At 43.4% G+C, this 16,436-nt stretch overlaps 1 protein-coding gene across 1 annotated transcript; it reads right to left on the reverse strand.

The window, feature by feature from the left end:
• Positions 1–1,401: 1,401 nt before the first annotated feature.
• On the reverse strand, positions 1,402–15,655 carry DHX40 (DEAH-box helicase 40). Its single transcript, XM_010130413.2, has 17 exons — positions 15,477–15,655; positions 15,085–15,230; positions 14,887–15,006; positions 13,522–13,752; positions 13,264–13,330; positions 12,578–12,709; positions 11,170–11,269; positions 10,628–10,714; positions 9,940–10,122; positions 9,627–9,707; positions 8,785–8,942; positions 6,623–6,737; positions 6,230–6,338; positions 5,808–5,902; positions 5,178–5,247; positions 4,538–4,766; positions 1,402–2,744 (listed from the first exon to the last, which is right to left on the reverse strand). The coding sequence occupies exons 1-17, from the start codon at positions 15,613–15,615 to the stop codon at positions 2,605–2,607; spliced, it is 2,202 nt and encodes a 733-aa protein (XP_010128715.2). The 5' UTR covers positions 15,616–15,655; the 3' UTR covers positions 1,402–2,604.
• Between the last annotated feature and the right edge of the window lie 781 nt (positions 15,656–16,436).

The following is a 16,436-nucleotide window of genomic DNA, read 5'->3' on the forward strand; positions in this document are numbered from 1 at the left end:
CCCTGCCCGTTCCCGCCCTCAGGCGCTGCCCATCGTTTTCCCCCCCATTTTAGCCACCATCCCGGTGCCAGCCTTGTCCCGGTCCCCTGCGCAGTGCCCTAACGGACAGGGGAGGTGTTTTTTCCTTGCAGTGCACTGACAAATCCCGATTTCCAAAAATGAAAAACAAAGTAGAGGAGGGCCATTCGCTGACACGGACCTTCCCTCCTTCACCAGAACCACAGGGTATGAACGAACCTCACCTGCAGTCCCAGAGACTCCAGGGATGGTCCAAAGCACGGTTCCCATGTAACACTGTGAACAAGCACAGTAACATAATGAAACTTCACATTTCCTTCCGTCTTATTAACTCACAGTGTAACTCCAGCCCATGCACACAGGTAACACTTAACTCTTTTTCCTGGATGACCGCAGCATCCAGGAACTGCAACCCCCCAGACCTAACCACCGCTGCTTTCCTTACATCTTTCCTTGTTTTGCAATCTCACGGTTATTTCCCGATACTATTTTTGCTTTGTATTAAATTCACAATTTCAAAACCTCTGAGCAGTCTTGGAATATGAGGGGGAAAAAACCTCCCTTCCTGCTTCTAAGAAATTTAAAAAAAAAAAAAAAAAAAGTCAGCCAAGAGATACGTAGCCCCGAGCAAGAGCGGGCATTCTAGCTACTGATCTCTGAGCGAGCCTGTGGTGCAGATGCCATTTGACTTGCAAGCGCCTATGACATGGCAAATACAATATAAATCAAAGTAAAGAGCAATAATTTGTGGGATTTCGCGAAATTCAGACTATAGTTTTAGTCAAGAAAAAGTGCTGGCTTCTCAAAAGCAGAGCCTGAGCAAGAGTGTGAAAGAACAAAACCCTTTTCCATCTGAACGCAGGACAAAGGGGCCCAACGAAAGACGAATCGTAAACGTGCCACATCCTACAAAGATTGATCGCAGCCAGTAACTGTTAGATTCACGCATTAATCTCACTGTTGTTTCTGCGCTCTGTACGCACAGAAAAGGGGCAGGCGGCAGCAATTCTCCTGCAGTTCGCAACTCCGCGACTGAAACTTGCAGGGCAGCCGCAGGCATCACCGCTCGCTCCTGCTATTGCCGTTGACAACCACGGCGCTGCTCGAGTTAAGCCTCTTACCGCCCAGCGAGGCAGCGCGGCCCGGCAGGGCAATCCGTGGCGTACGCCGCAGCCGCTCCAGCTCCGAGAGACATGAATCACGCCTTCTTCCCCAGGTTTGGCAAGTACGCACACCAGCCTCCGCTTTTTCATTTTAATAGACACAATCACAGAAAGAGGGACAATTGCCAGACCTTCTACCTTTATGAAGAATAATATCATGTTCTCCACAAGAGAATCCCAAGGGGTTTGAAAGCTTAGGATCAGCTAGTCTATGCAGTACAGAGGTGCAATGCTCAACATTTATTTCAGACCAAGTGCTAAGGCTTCCTTACAACATCACTTTAACAGCGTTAAAAAAAGCAACGGAAGGTGACATATAGCTGCAAACAACCAAGGTGTGAAAAATGACAGTAGGTTCTTCCAGTTTTTTGGAAGTTGTCTATACAAAATGAAAAACGGCAAAAAAGACAAGCTCCACGCTGGAGCACTGGAGCATTTTTGGATTATTAAGGTGACAGAAGGGGATTACCTCTTTATTGAGAAGGAAACAAACTTTATGATGACAAAGCATCACAGCTCTGCGTTAGATACTTGAGGACAAAAGCTCGTATTTCTTTGTGCATTCTTCTACATATTTGAAACGCTCATTCTTCAAACTGAAATCCAGCCATTTTAAAAAATAACAGCCACCAAACTCAGAAAAACAGCCCACTAGGCAGCAGGCCTGCTGACAGACTGCAGGACGTAACCTGGCTGAGTACTGGATTGACTGCTGGGTTGGGTTTTTTTTTTTTTTGCCAAAAGGAAAGCACGCAGTGCTAAGTCATCCCTGACAAAAATTATGCATTCTTAGCAAGAATGTGAAAACATTTACCAAATACTTTGCATACAAAGACATCCTCACCAAGAACTATCATCGCTGTACATGGTACAGCACAATACACGGTAGGAACAACACTGTCTGCAGCACAGAACGCAGCTGGCGATCGTCCTTTTGAATTTAGATCCTGATGGTTCCATCATTAAAACAGCATTTCCTATGCATTTTCCTGAGTAGTGTATGCACGTGAAGACTGTATAACCACAATCATACAAAGTAAAATGGATAAAAAGTGAGTTACACTCCTCTAAAAAAACCCAACCTTTAAGAACATTTTGTTAATAATGGCACTGAGACCACTGAGACCTTCCTAAGTCTACTCAATGCCACAGAATTGGCACCACAGCAAGTATCACGTCTCCATCCACATTTGAGACCACTAAATCGTTGCTGGTGACACGTAGCAACAAAATGCAGCTTGGTAACTTTTCCTTGCTGGATGCAGAAAAGGAAGATTGCCTTTTGTATGCCTCGGCACACAAACTTACCACAAAGCAGAAGCTTTCCTTCACTCCAGTTATCCATTTTGCATTACACAAACACACCCAGAACAACTGCACCAAACTGCCGCTCCTCAGAGTGGGAGTGGAGCGGCCACAAGTATTACCCCACTTCCTTCACTGGGCCATTTAAACCCTGTGCTCTTTGCTGCTTTCTCTCAAGATAGCGAGCTCGGGCATCCAGTATTGATTTATCATCATTCCTTCTCTCCGTCTTCTTTGCAGAGCTGTCTGTGACTTGTTCTAGGGGGAGAGGAGACAGAGAAATACACTCTTCTGTGTCAAAAAACTCCAACATTACAATTCCTCCTATTTGTAAAACACCCTAAAAAACCCAAATAGAATCTCAAATGTTTTTCGAGTCCCAGTCAGTCATTTGAATGACTTCCAGAGAGGACAGACTGTACCACAGCAGGGAGAAAAACAATAATAAAAAAAAAAAAAAATCATGCCTTAACTCCCATGTGAATATTTGCAGCTGGGTTCATCCCACCCCAAATGTATATTTTGCTTTTTATCGCAACAGATACCATGCATCTTGTGTTCTATGTACCTATTTCTTCTGTAAACTACACATCTCAAACTCAGGTTTAGGCAGGAGGGGCACAGCACTGGGAGCAGGAAAAAAAAAGCTTAGAATAAACTATCTTTAGAAATGTCCAGAGGTAGGAGGAAGAAGGAGGATAACATACAGATAAAGGAGTGGGAAAAGTCAATACTCTACATCAGACACCACCAGAAATGCATGTTCTCCCACTGAGCTGAGACCTTGAGAGTGTTCTCCCAGAAGGAAAGGAAAATAGGAAATATTTTCAGTTTAAAATAAAACTGAAAACAAGAATTAAAAACTCCAAACATTTAAAGACTCTAAAAGCCTAAATATTGTGTGAATGAAGCAGCCACTCCAGCCCGTTCCAAGGGCTCTGGGGCTGGGCACCAGATTCTTTGATATGAGGAAGAAGCTGTAATCAGCATTCACTCTTGAAATATATGAAGCTCCCAGAAATACAACATCTGTAAGGTCAATATCAATCTCAAATTAATTTAAATTGCCTAGTGAAGTCAAAAAGGTATGGAGGACAAAGAGAACAAACCTTAGCTCCTTGGACTTCAGATAAATAGATGAGGCTCCTCTGCATTATCAAATAATGAAAATATCCTTTCCAGCAGATTTATAACCAAATCTAATTCATGTGTTTATCATTTTAAATGGTTGTTTTATACAACAATGCAGATCAGAAAGAGACACCGGTCTGAGCACAAGAGTCTAGATTTTTTCCATTGTTAAGGAAACTGAGAATCCGTATTGCCAGTGTCTGTACTGTATGTTAAATTAATGTTTTGGAAGGGTCAGCTCAGGAGTAAAGAGGCCCTTTGAATACTTGGCTGCGTTACAAAACCTGCTGACAGAAGAATTCAGAGAATGTCAGACAGTTAGCCTGTCAGTTAGCAGGCACCATTTTTAATTAAAAGTGACTATTTAAACACATGGTATTAAATTCGTTGTCAGAATGAGAAATTCACCAAAATGTGACACTTTTTCCTCTGTGTTTTTTGTTTGGTGGGGGGTTTTTTTGGTCTGGTTGGGGAGTGGTTTTTTTGGTTGTTTGGGGTTTTTTCCCCCATTCCTCTCACCCCTATAGCCCTTGTAGCTTCTCTTTCTCAGCACAGGATTGTTTTGGGTATTTATGGCTAGATACCCTTTGCAAACTTAAATAATGGTTAGACTCAAAATGCTCTTATTCAACTCTGGGTTAAACTTCTGCTCCTGACAGCTATATTAAACCAAAAGAAGTGGGGAGTATGGCAAGAACCAGTAAGCAAACACCACTACACACGCTGCCGAGGCAAGAAAGTATTGCAGAGCTGTAGTAAGACAAAAAAAAAACCAAACAACTAGAGCCATGCATCAAATATCTTAAGTGCATCCAGATTAACACCTACTAGTGCAGAACGCAGTGACATAATACACACACATGCCCACAACAACCAAGAAGACTACACATGCCACAGATACGGACTAGTAACATGCTTACCATACTGTCTTTTAAGGTCCTCCTTACGTTTCCACTTGGTTATTTCCTCTTCAGTCACCTCTTCCCGTGCCACGCTGCTCAGTTCATACGCATCAATTTGATGCAATCTAGGCAACAAGTCTTTGACCCATTCATAGCGAACAGGACACACCGTCCGGACATAGATTTTGGATGTCACTGTGACATCATGGAAGATGATCCACTCGAGGAGAGTCTCCTGGTTATATAGCTGAAAAATTAAATTATTATTTCAGAACTGATAAAAGCCATTTTTTATTTCTACAGCACCCTTGATTGGAATATCTTCCAATGCTTCACATGCAAGAATGAAACAAAGCTGACATTACCCTAAATTTTCAAAAAGGGAAACTGAGGCATAACGACTTGCTTAAAATCGACCAGGAAATCCAAAGAGCCAGAGAGAAAGCTCAGTCCACGTCACACTCGTTTCATAAGCCAAACATTTACCAAATTTGAAGAAGTGAGGCTCTTCCCCACTCTCAAAATGAACACTGCAACAGTGCTTCTTCTGGCCATAAATCAGCACAAACCGAACAGAAGAGGAAGAGTTTACAGGGACCTGCCTCTTATTCCTTTTATAGATCCCTGGCTACTTTATTAACAGAATTTGGTAACTTACTGTAGATGAAGGATGGATATAGACTATGCTGCCATGTCCGTCCATTGTGCAGAATGTCCTGGCTGCAGATCTGAAAGGTTTGTAGGGGAAAGAAAAAAAAAAAACAAAACAAAACAAATATACTTTACTGTGATTAGACAGCAACACTAACCACACTAACAATGCAAATCATCAGCAGCATAGAAGAAAATACTCAAATATATAAGCAGGGGAAGATCCTTCCAGAATTAAACTGTAAAAAAAAAACAATGAGGAATATTCACCACAGTAACACTACAGATACAACAACACAATAAGAAGCAGGGTGTGGGACTGAAGTCTTTGACAGCCACGACAACTGGACATTTCCTAGCCCTTTATTTTCACGTCTGGAAATATTCATCAGCTTGCAAGTTCATTTCACAGACAGAAAACTGCTATTCCAAGGATGTAAGCAACTTCCCCGGGAACGTAATGACAGTCAAAAGCAGAGCATCCAGAGGCTTCAAGCCCCATGCAGAAACACCACCCTTAGCTGCAATTGCTACTTTTAACAATACACAGCCTTACCATTGTTTCAATATGCAGCTACAACTTTAAAGAATATGCATAATATATTTTCCCTTCAAATCTCCAAACTTCATTATTTACCTCCTAGCTACATTGATAAAGTATCCTGCACACAGACATCTTCTTAGAATTTCAGTTCTGGAGCCTTCAAACGTCTCTTTAGGGAAGTCTGGGTGCTATGTAAAGAAAAAAACAATATGAATCAGGATCTTTGCTGAAGAAAAAGTGGCTACACCTCCTCCATCCTATGGATTTTAAACTCTGGGTTCCTCACCCTATGGAAACCATGAGGCAAGAAGGAAAATCCTCTTTCTTGCTTGTTACCACCATCATACCTGTTAGTTACACCACCTGTAGCAAGTATGCTCTAATAAATATTTAAGTGGATTAGTTTCTACTGGAGAAAGGCAGCAGCCATCTGGCAAAGGCTCAGTAGTCCAGTACATGTCTTCAATATAATCTTATTTAACTCAACCACATATAAAAATTGTATTTTTTTTTACCTGTTTCAGTTTACTGATTATTTCCCGAAGTTGTTTTTCCACACTAAAAGCAGATTTTACGGCTCTCCAATGGATCCAGTATTTCTGGCACCAAGCTGAAGGAGACTTGCTGAGAACAGAAATACTTGTATTATAAAGAAGCCCTTTGTAAGCTGAAGGCAGAAAGTTGCCTCTATTTTTTGTTGTGGTCGTACAAAGAAGGCAACCTACACAGGCAGACACTTTGTCAGTTTAAATAATAGGTGTCTTGATAGAAATCACAGATCACAAAAAGGAATAAATCTGCAATTAGGTTTGAGTATATACATGTGCGTATATGCAATACATTTTTTAAATGGCAGCGGCTGAGAGTTATGAGCAATGCAAAATCACTTACTGTAAGGAATCATTTACCTTGCTTTGCACTGTTCAAAAATATTTAAGAGGGTTGCAAAGTCATTGCATCCTCCCACTTGTGAGGAAAGTTCCTGGTGTTGAAGTTCTGCCTCCTTTTGCTTCTGAGGATCACCTGAAGAAGCAAGTTATATTTCACTTCAAGTCACTTTTTTAATCACTCCTATTTAATTTTCTATTAGCATCTCTCCAAAGGGTGTTTTACAGCCTTGGCTCTTTGTTAGTGAGATTTTTAGATTTGTCTCTCCTCCACAGCTGCATTTACAGTTCTTCCTCCTTCTACTACTGCTGAATAAGAATATATAGATGTTATTAAATCTGTGACTAATCTCATCAGTCAGCACTAGAGATGAAGACTTCTAGTCTCTCAGAAAGAAAGGTTCTGCATATTGCTCTCTCACAATAAATTCAGATGCCGACGTGGAACAGCAACCTTAAGCAAACAGCTCACAGGGATCAAGTGAAAGTTTTACTCTAAAAGAAAAAACAAGACTGCTGAAACCACTCCACCATAGCACCATCTAATCTATTAAACTCAGCTTTTGTCCTAGCACCCAAGTGCCATAGTAATGGAGATCTTAAAGAGTCTAGAAAAAATACCATCTGTGAGTTTAGTGGAAATTTGCCTTCACTAAGCGTTAGGAATGTACTAGGCAAAAGCAACATCTCCAGAGTGTTATTTCAAGTTTTAAATACCCAAAGAATTTCTTCCCCAGCACAACCCTTAGTAGAAGCGATGTGGCTGCAAGGCCAAAGCACTGCATTGCTGCTGTCCTGCAGACAACGTCAGAAGTTTGTGGGTATTACAAGAAACACTGATGAAGTAAGGAGGCTTGCTCGTACACACACTGCCCATAAGCAAGTGCCTTCACCATGGCAGTCTCTGTGTTTGTGTCCTAATGCACACGGCTGCTGGAGGATAACGAACATGTGTGTGTTAGCTAGCTGAACAGATAACAATGGTATGTTGCCAGATGGAGGATGGGAAAGCAAAAGCACGTTTATGGGAATGGGAAAGACCCCAGAGCAGAATCCAGGCTATCAGTACTGGCAGCAGTGTCTTTAGTTGTTGCATTAACGAGCACAGTTAATAGACGACAGAGATAACTGGACAAACGCCAATGAGTGACTAGAAAGGACAAAGGTCTCCCACAAACTCTATGTGTAGCACAGCTGGGGGGACGTGTTGGGGGCAGACTGGAGGGGAAAGGAGATAGGAAGGAGGATGTGGGAGACTGAGCCCTGGTGAGAGGTGCTAGCTTGGAACCACAGCAAAATTACTTTTTCCATTTAGAAAAACAGTGGAAATGGAGGCAGTGGTAAATCGAGCTTCTCACAGTAACTTAAAAGGTCTATTTGGTTAAATAGAGTTATTGAACAGAAAAGCTAATCCAGAGGCGATCTCATTCCTCAAAATCAAGTTAATCGGTCTCTATTGTCTGTACTTAAAACAACAGGAAAACATCTGCTGTGGTGCGTTTTGATTTGGTTTGGGTTTATTTTTTTTTTCTTTCCCTCCTGTAACACAGCTTTCTCCCTTACGACCTCTCAGCAATCCACGCGCTTAGCCATATGTTGCTTTACAGCTCACAGCCCCGGGACAAATGCAACCCAATTCCACGCTATTTTGAAGTCTTTGGAATAGCTGTTGGCCAGTTCCTAGCGTGCAACGTGCCCTGACTCCAACACCGCAGAAAGCTGTGAAAGCACACGGGCAAAGTGCCACGGCGTATTTGTCCTAACCTTACCGTTCTTCCCTATATGGATCTGCTACAATGTACTCTGGGAGACAAGGCATTACACTTGAGGAATCTTCCTCACACTGCAACGTAAGGGTTATTTAAAGCACTGGTTTACGGTAAATACTTATGTCTCCCACCAGTGCCAGGCCCAACTAAGGAGACCAAGAGTATCCTTACGCTGGAGTATAGCTTTGTGCCACCATTATGCAAAATAGGTTCCCACTTTATAACCTTGAGATACACGTATAAGCTATTGTGGCCTCACAAACTATTTGCACAGAAAATGACTGAGAACAAAAAACTCTGCAGAGGAAAGCTGTAGAAAAGCTCTCCAGGTGAAGCAGTGTGTGCTGCCTAACCACTCCCTGTCCAAGAATTCCCCACCCACCCAAGGCTGCTTTGGGCTAATGGGCTTCCTACCTGGCCGAATGAAGACATTTTCCACAGACAACATGGCTGCTATGGGAAGCAGCAGATCTTCACAATCAAGAGAAGCAGCTTTTATGACAGCACAGGTCAGGTTGGGAGGGAGGGGAAACTGCACCAGGAATTCACCCAGTCTTGTCACGTGGCCTCTCCTTATCCCAGGAAAAGAAAAAGATTCAAATACCAGATTCAGCAAAACCATGTTTAAATGCAAATCAGAACATGCACACACAATGTCAGCCATATACCGATAAAGAAATGAAACAAGCATTTCCCCCTGGACTGTTCCAACACCACATCCTGCGTGTGCTCAGACAGGTGCTGGAAACACAAAGCAAGGTTCACCAGCAGAAGAACATTTCTCCTTTCTCCAGTTTGCTTCTGCCTGGCAGGCAAAGCCAGCTTTTGAAGTGTATTAGATGCTTAAGATACAGGGGGTTTTGCAAGAAGAATTCCTGGAAGCTTAGGATAAGATCTCACTTCCTGTCTTGAGTTCTTGGACGGGCCACACAGCTAGTGCCTAAGCGCCTTTGCCACAACAGTCTGGGATCTGCTATCAGGAACTACGGCACAGGGAGTTGAGATAATCTGTCTGAGGTCACTCAGGAACTCCAGGACAATGTGGAGAAATTAATCTGTATCTCTCAAGCCCTAAGTCACGCTCTAACTCTATTTTTACAAAGAGTATTAAAACCTAGTAGTTAACTTCCTGGCCTAATGAGGAAATATGCTCTACTGCTGGGGAAAGTCCTTTAGTCCACATGAACAACTCACTAACACCAGTTAAACCACTAGATTTTGAATGCTTGTAGTGACGTCACCCCTTTATTTTTTACCTGTCAATAGCACCGCACTGGTAAAGTTCCTTGAGAGCTTCTAAAATATGCCTTTCTTCAGGGCAGTCCAAATAGGGAAATCTATAGTAAAAAATGAAGTAAAATTTAAAAATCTCACTGTTCAGATTCAATATAGCTTTGTTAGTTTGCATTAAAGACCCAGGGGAACAGCGTAAAAGCTGATAGTATCAAAGTGTCACCAGTTGGCCGGGGATCTAATCCTGCCTCCTGCCCAAAGGCTGTTGGTGCCTGTGCTGCCTTGCTGCTGGGACTCAGGAATAAAATGATAATCCTCCCTCTCCACGGAGGTTACCTTATGACATCATGCACGGAAAGGCACTTCAAGGTCAGGATCACAGATGCCAGACTGGTTCTCTTGATCTCCGGGACTGTGTGATCAGGCATGCACTGCTCCCAGAATTCTTTGCTGTATAGCCGATAGCTTTTTCCAGATGATGTCCTGCCAGCTCGGCCAGCTCGTTGCCTTGCTTCGCTCCTTCCAAAACAGAAAGACAGGGGAAAAAAATAATCCAAACTCTTGATCCCTTCTGTTATTATCCAAAGGAGCATACCGCAATTACAATAAATAATAGCAATTGCCATGCTTGTAGATGGAAGATATATTATACTGTGCAGCAACGGAGAAATACAGCTATACAAGAACCAGCAGCATGAAGAAGCATTTCTGTGCAAGGGAAGATTTTTTTAAGCTTCTCTGAATCAGGCTGTTGTATTCAACAAACACAAGATGACACGTGAGCCACTGTTCAGACTACAGACAATGCACTGTCAGTTCCTTCTTAATGCCTGTAAGTTACAGGAAATTATATGTCCTGAACCACTTTCTGTTTAGCAGCAAACAAAATAGCTTTAAATTACAGAGCCTCAAAGCCACACACTGCCCTTTTTTTTTTTTTTTTTTTTTAAAAAGATCAAGCGATACACAGTATTGTCGGAGCAACTCCCAGAAACACGAAGCACATGACCTTTTTAAATCTTACTTTGAAATGGGAACAACCTCCAGTATGTCCAAGCCAACTCGAGGGTTATGATTCAACTGCTTCACAAATCCACTGTCTACTACGTATCTGAAAAAAGATTCATACTCTGTCAGAGAAGAAAACAACAGAGGTCTCAGTAGACAGACAGGTAACCGCCACATGCACATCAGCAAAGCAAGAACACATTCACCCTACAATCACTGCAAACAGGCAGTTGCACTCTGCTGGTCAGCTGCAGCCCTGCAACGGTTCAGCGTACAGGACGGAACAGATAACACTGCTCAGCGCCCACGGAGACTACGCTCGTTTAATGGAGCTGAGATCTGATTTCAAATTAGGATCCAACAACATTAGCCATCTACAGACTATACCAAGGGTATGTTATCAAGGGGGTTTTTATCCACTAAACACACAAAAAGGCAACAGGTAATTATTGAGCAGGTATAGTAGCAGAAGGAAGTCAGACGTGCTTTTCCAAATCTCGTATAACTTTCTGAATTATTCCTTCTGTTACAGCTTTTATAAAGGATAGGAAACAATACCTGACTCCTTCAATCGTCAGAGATGTGGCAGCAATGTTTGTGGATACCACACATTTCCTAATGCCTGCAGGAGCTGGCAAAAATATTCTTCTCTGTTGATCTAAAATGATAGGCAGTCAAACAATCCGTATGTTACAATGCTCTGATTTCAAACAACATCTCTAACACTGCGCAGAATTACTCAAATGCTTAATGAAAGTAATTTGAATGAAATTAGAAAGTGAATCATATAACATTCTAAAATATAGATTATTTTAGCATATGCCAGAAATCAAGATAATACCTTCTTTATTGCTTGCATATTCAAGAATATTTTGAGATCAAGAAAGGCCAAAGATCAAAGATGTCTGGTCTCAACAGAATCTTCATGAAAGATTTGAAGGGTTTTAATAATCAGAGCAAGTGAAGGTGAACATGAAAAGATTCAGCTAAACCCCCCCATGTTTCCAGCAAATCTTCTTTTAACATGTAACAAAGCAGCATATGCAATTTCCATTACTTCACTTCACTTTCCAAGAAAAAAAAAAAAATTAAAAAAAGAGGTGAAAATTCAACTCTGAATTTTTCTCTCTTACTATACTTGAAAAATATAAAAATCTCTTTAATGAAAAGTCTCTCTTGTGTATTGAAAAATACCCAAATGAAATGGCCTCTGAGAAACAACCACAAAAGAAAAAAAAAATTGAATACCACTCTCAGTCAGGAATCTTAATATCTATCATGGAGTAAGGAAGAAGCCATACCTTTCTTTTACATAACTTTTAATTTTGCTCAGGTTAAAAATTCCAGAGGGAAACTGCTGCCCTGCTCTTCTGAACACTTATTCAGCCTCTTACCATTTTACATACTGCACCCACACATTTAAACATCACACTCAAGTTCATCTGAAAACACAGTGTCTGCGTTCAGTAAAGGTCAAAGGGCCCTTGGTTTTGACTCTTCAAAACTAACTGCGGTATTGCTGCCAAACCAGACAGACTGACTCGCTGTGATAACCTCTACTTTTCTACGTTGTGTAACATCTATCTTCCCTTACAGGTCTGCTCTCATCACCAGAAACCCACTGGCAATACCTTTTCCAAACAAAATAAAATGTGAGGGCCTAAATAAGACATCTGAATTTTCAGTGACACAACATTCCCTTTCTAAGCTGGATGCCTTGTGAAGCCATTTCCAGTGGATATGAATTTTAACTGGAGGCTTCCGTGCCAGTACAGAGAAGGATGAAGTTTGATTAGTTTATGAACATGACAAAAAACCCCCATAGTGCTGCAGTACTGTAACAAATGGGTTAGGGAATGTCATTTTTTCCAATCACAGTAGCAATATTTGAGTAGGATACTGTTTATAACAACCCTTGCAGTTAACATTAATGTGTTAACTCCCATATGACATTATGTGCTCTTACCTGTTGACATTGACCCATACAATGGTAAGATAAGCAGGCCTTCAACAGACTGATCATGGACTTCATAGCGGTAATCGATAGATTCTGCTTTCTTGAAAAGTAAGTCACAAGCTTTTTCTATCTCAATTTGACCTAAAAAACCACAGAAGAGCATTTAAGTGACCTGTGCAGCTACAACTCTGCCTTCCTAGTTTGCACTATCTTTAAACAAGACTTTTTGCTAAAAGTTGTCAACATCATTACAAGAAGGAAATAATATTCAGAAGAGTTTAGGAGGTGATATCCAGTCTTTCCACAGTGCCTCTCACCAAGGCTTCTCTTTAAAGAATGACCGCATAAGTCCCTGGCCCACACACTGATGTAAGGTTTCTGCAGTTAAAGAAATTCTCCTTTCCTGAATTAACAACAAAATAAAACACGTAGACAACACAAACACAGTAAATTCAGCACAGGAGAAAAGAGCATACACAAATTTTTAAGGTAATGTTTTTCTTATCTGCTCTCATAGGCAGAAACATGCTCTGAAAACTATCACTTCACATAACTATGTGCGTCAACATGCAAGTTTCCTTCTCTGCTTTCTGCTCTGGGACAAACTAGACAGCCACGGGAAGGATGTACTGTTATGCTGGGAAAGCCATGCTTCACTTCGAATAACCATTAGTTGTTGAAAGAAAAATTCTCACCTGTCAGGAACACCAAGATGTCACCTTCTGGTTCATTTAAGTGGACATCCAACGTCACTTTTACAGCCTGAAACGCACAATAAACAAGCCAATAACAGCTGGAATCTCACTTATTCATTCTAAAACTCACAGTACTAACTAATTCTTCCCAATATCCTGCAGAGATGCTAAGAACACAGCAATACAGTAGCTAATTCTTGCGGTCTTTCCCAGATGATAATCATACCAAGAACAGAAACCAAGTAAAACAGGCCAGACCTCTGTAACATACGCAGAGCTGCCTATGTCCCTCGGGCTGAGCAGGTTGCAGAATATCTCCTTGACGGGATAACTTCTTCCTGGAATGTGCAGCACCGAACAGTGTCCAAAGAACTCTGAGAGCTTGTCCACCTCCAGGGTGGCTGACATCACCACCACCTTCATGGCCGTCTTCCTGTTTGCTGGTTGCTTCTGTAGAAACAGTTTCTTCAGCAAACCAAATAAAATATCCTAACAGAAAAAGAGAAGCAACTTATATTAGTACACCAGTTTTCTTAGAAGTGCCCAACAAACTTGGAAGGGATTGATTTTATCCCACTGATACAGTGAAGACAGAAAATCTCACCTTCAGGGCCTAAGCACTCAGAAGAATACGTACACTTACCCTGGTCGTCTTGTAAGCACTCTAATTGGTTTCTAGAATTTTTTATCAGCTCTTCTCACAGCCTATACACAGGATCAGTGCAACTTAAAATCCTTTGGTTTTCATTTTTATACGCTCGTGGTCAAGTCATTTGTAAGCAGTTACCTCCTGTCCAGCATGTTACCCCATTGGGTAACACCCTCCTTTGCTGTACTATTTATTGTTATGATTTCAGCAAGTTTATTTTACTCTGCAGTGCTCTGGATTAAAAATCTACTCCTTTTAGTTAGACACAGGTGATGGAGCAGTAACCTCTTACATCACCCTAGCTCTACTACTTGCCTCAGATGCCCAAGGGCAGAACTGGGACTCGGAAAGCATTTTCCCTTTTCCCCAGCTGGACTGGTGAGTTGTTTGCTGGACTGGTAGGTTGTTTGACACACAACACAATCTCTTGAGGACTGAGTGACTTCAGTCTCGCTTTGCTTGCCACAGAAGGGTCAGAGCGACATTTGATAGCGTTCGGTAGCTAGGTCAGTCTAGACACATCCATGATCCCAAAGCCGTAATCTCTTTGCACAGCCTTATACACACCCTAAGAAACATTAGGCCTTAGAGTGAGAGACATGTTTTGCGGTTTTGCTTGTTTGTGTTTTATTAAAATTAGGATTCCAAAAGGTTTATGTTTACTGTGCTGGCTCCAAACTCACAGAAATTTTGGGAAAGTATCCAACAGCCAGTCAAGTTTTAACTGCTTTCAAATGCAACAACAGCTACCACAATTCCAAGAGGATTACAGGCCACATTTTATTTTCAGATTACGCAGCGTGTAATAAACAAAGCAGCAATTCTATGGTTTTAGGACAGTGAAAGGATAAAACGCATCCATGGAAAGTCAGTCAAAATCCTCAGGGATTGCGCAGAAGTGAAAGAAAGGTACAAACAGACGTCAGTAAAGGAGAAACAGTGACCCAAAAGGACAGCCATAAGGTGACACTCACAGTGCTGAGGCTCCGCTCATGGGCTTCGTCCAGAATGATGATGCTGTACTTGCTGAGAAGGGGGTCTGCCAGTATGTGCCTCAATAAGCAGCCATCGGTCATGTACCTGATGGCAGTATCCTGAAAGGTTTAATCAGACATTCAGCTGTCATCCTGGATTTTTACTTCAAAGTATAAACACAGCCCCTGGAGCCCTACCTCCGTCGTGCAGTCATCGAAGCGGACCTGGTACCCGACGACGCTCCCCAGCGAACAGCCCATCTCGTCGGCCACCCGCTGCGCCACCGAGATGGTGGCAACGCGCCGGGGCTGGGTGACACCAACGGCCCCGTGCTTGGCGAGGCCTAGAGAGAGACAGGGAGGTCAGGGACACCGAGCCGTGCTGCTCAGCGCCAGTTCATACACAACGTGCGCGCGCTCATGGTTTGTTTTTTTTTTTCGTTTAAAAGTTTTAACCGAGCCACACGCGCAGCACAGCCCGGGCATGTGGCCACCGCAGGGGACAGCGCGATTATCCGCATCGGTCAGTGCTTATTTCCCACTTCTCGGGGCGGAGGCCGCGGAGCACGGGGGGCTCTCGGGGCCGTTACCTGCCTCGTAGAGGTACTTGGGCAGCTGCGTGCTTTTGCCGCTGCCCGTCTCGCCGGTGACGATGAGGAAGGGCCGCTCCCTCACGGCCTCCACCAGGGCCCGGCGGTACCGGTGGATGGGCAGGGCCCTGCCCTCCATGGCGGCGGCGGCGGCAGGGCCCGGCGCCCGCCCCGCCAGCTACGACGCGCGCCCCCTCACGTGACCCTACGCCGCGTACGTACGGCCCCGCCCCTCCACGCAGGCCCCGCCCCCCAGCTCCCCTCGGCGCGCCGCCCTTGCTAGCAGCTCCCCCAAACCGTGTTTTTTTTGTTTGGTTTTTTTTTTCCCCAAATCCGCTGCAGTTTTTCACGCTCGCTCCGTCCCGAGGGATGCTGTCTGCACAGGGAAACCCAGCAGCACCTCTGCCTGTGCCACCCTGGGGCTCCCTCTGGCCGGGGAGCCCAGCGCCTCAGCCCCTCCGGCTCTGGCGCAGTCGAGCTGCGGCATCAAATCAAACTGCTGGCGGGTGCTGTAACCAGTGGTTCTCTCTCAACAGGTGAAATAGCCCCTCGCCACCGTCACGGTGCATGGAAGGGACACGATGGGGGGAAACAGCTCCGTAAAATCGCAAGTCTCTGCATTGACCCCACTGAGGATGCTTGGATCCGCCGCCCGAGGCCCGAGCGAAGGCCCCAGCTTTCTGATGACATCGGTGAATTCCTGTACGACCTGAAGGTGGCAAGCGATGTACGCTTAACAGGAAACCAGCCTGCAATCCACGTTCCCAACTTGTGCCTTGCGGCTGCAACTAAATCCCCGTTTTTGCTAAAGCACGATTTTTGCATTGTGTGTCATCTACATCATTGCGTTTGTTTCCCTTACGAGTCCTGCGCGCGTTAATGTTTCACCCTCCCTTGGGTTAGGCCAGTGCCAAGAAGCAGACAGTAGATTTGTCATCATACCAGGACCAAATTTAGGTC

This window comes from Chlamydotis macqueenii, chromosome 19, assembly GCF_036417535.1.
Source record: "Chlamydotis macqueenii isolate bChlMac1 chromosome 19, bChlMac1.mat, whole genome shotgun sequence".
NCBI lineage: Eukaryota > Metazoa > Chordata > Aves > Otidiformes > Otididae > Chlamydotis > Chlamydotis macqueenii.

Coding starts and splice junctions, on each gene's coding strand:
- DHX40 (XM_010130413.2), bottom strand. CDS start 15,615: ATGGAGGGCAGGGCCCTGCCCATCCACCGGTACCGCCGGGCCCTGGTG. Junction 13,331..13,521: donor GCTCTGCGTATGTTACAGAG/GTCTGGCCTGTT, acceptor TGTGCGTTTCAG/GCTGTAAAAGTGACGTTGGA. Junction 4,767..5,177: donor ATATCCATCCTTCATCTACA/GTAAGTTACCAA, acceptor TTAATTTTTCAG/CTATATAACCAGGAGACTCT.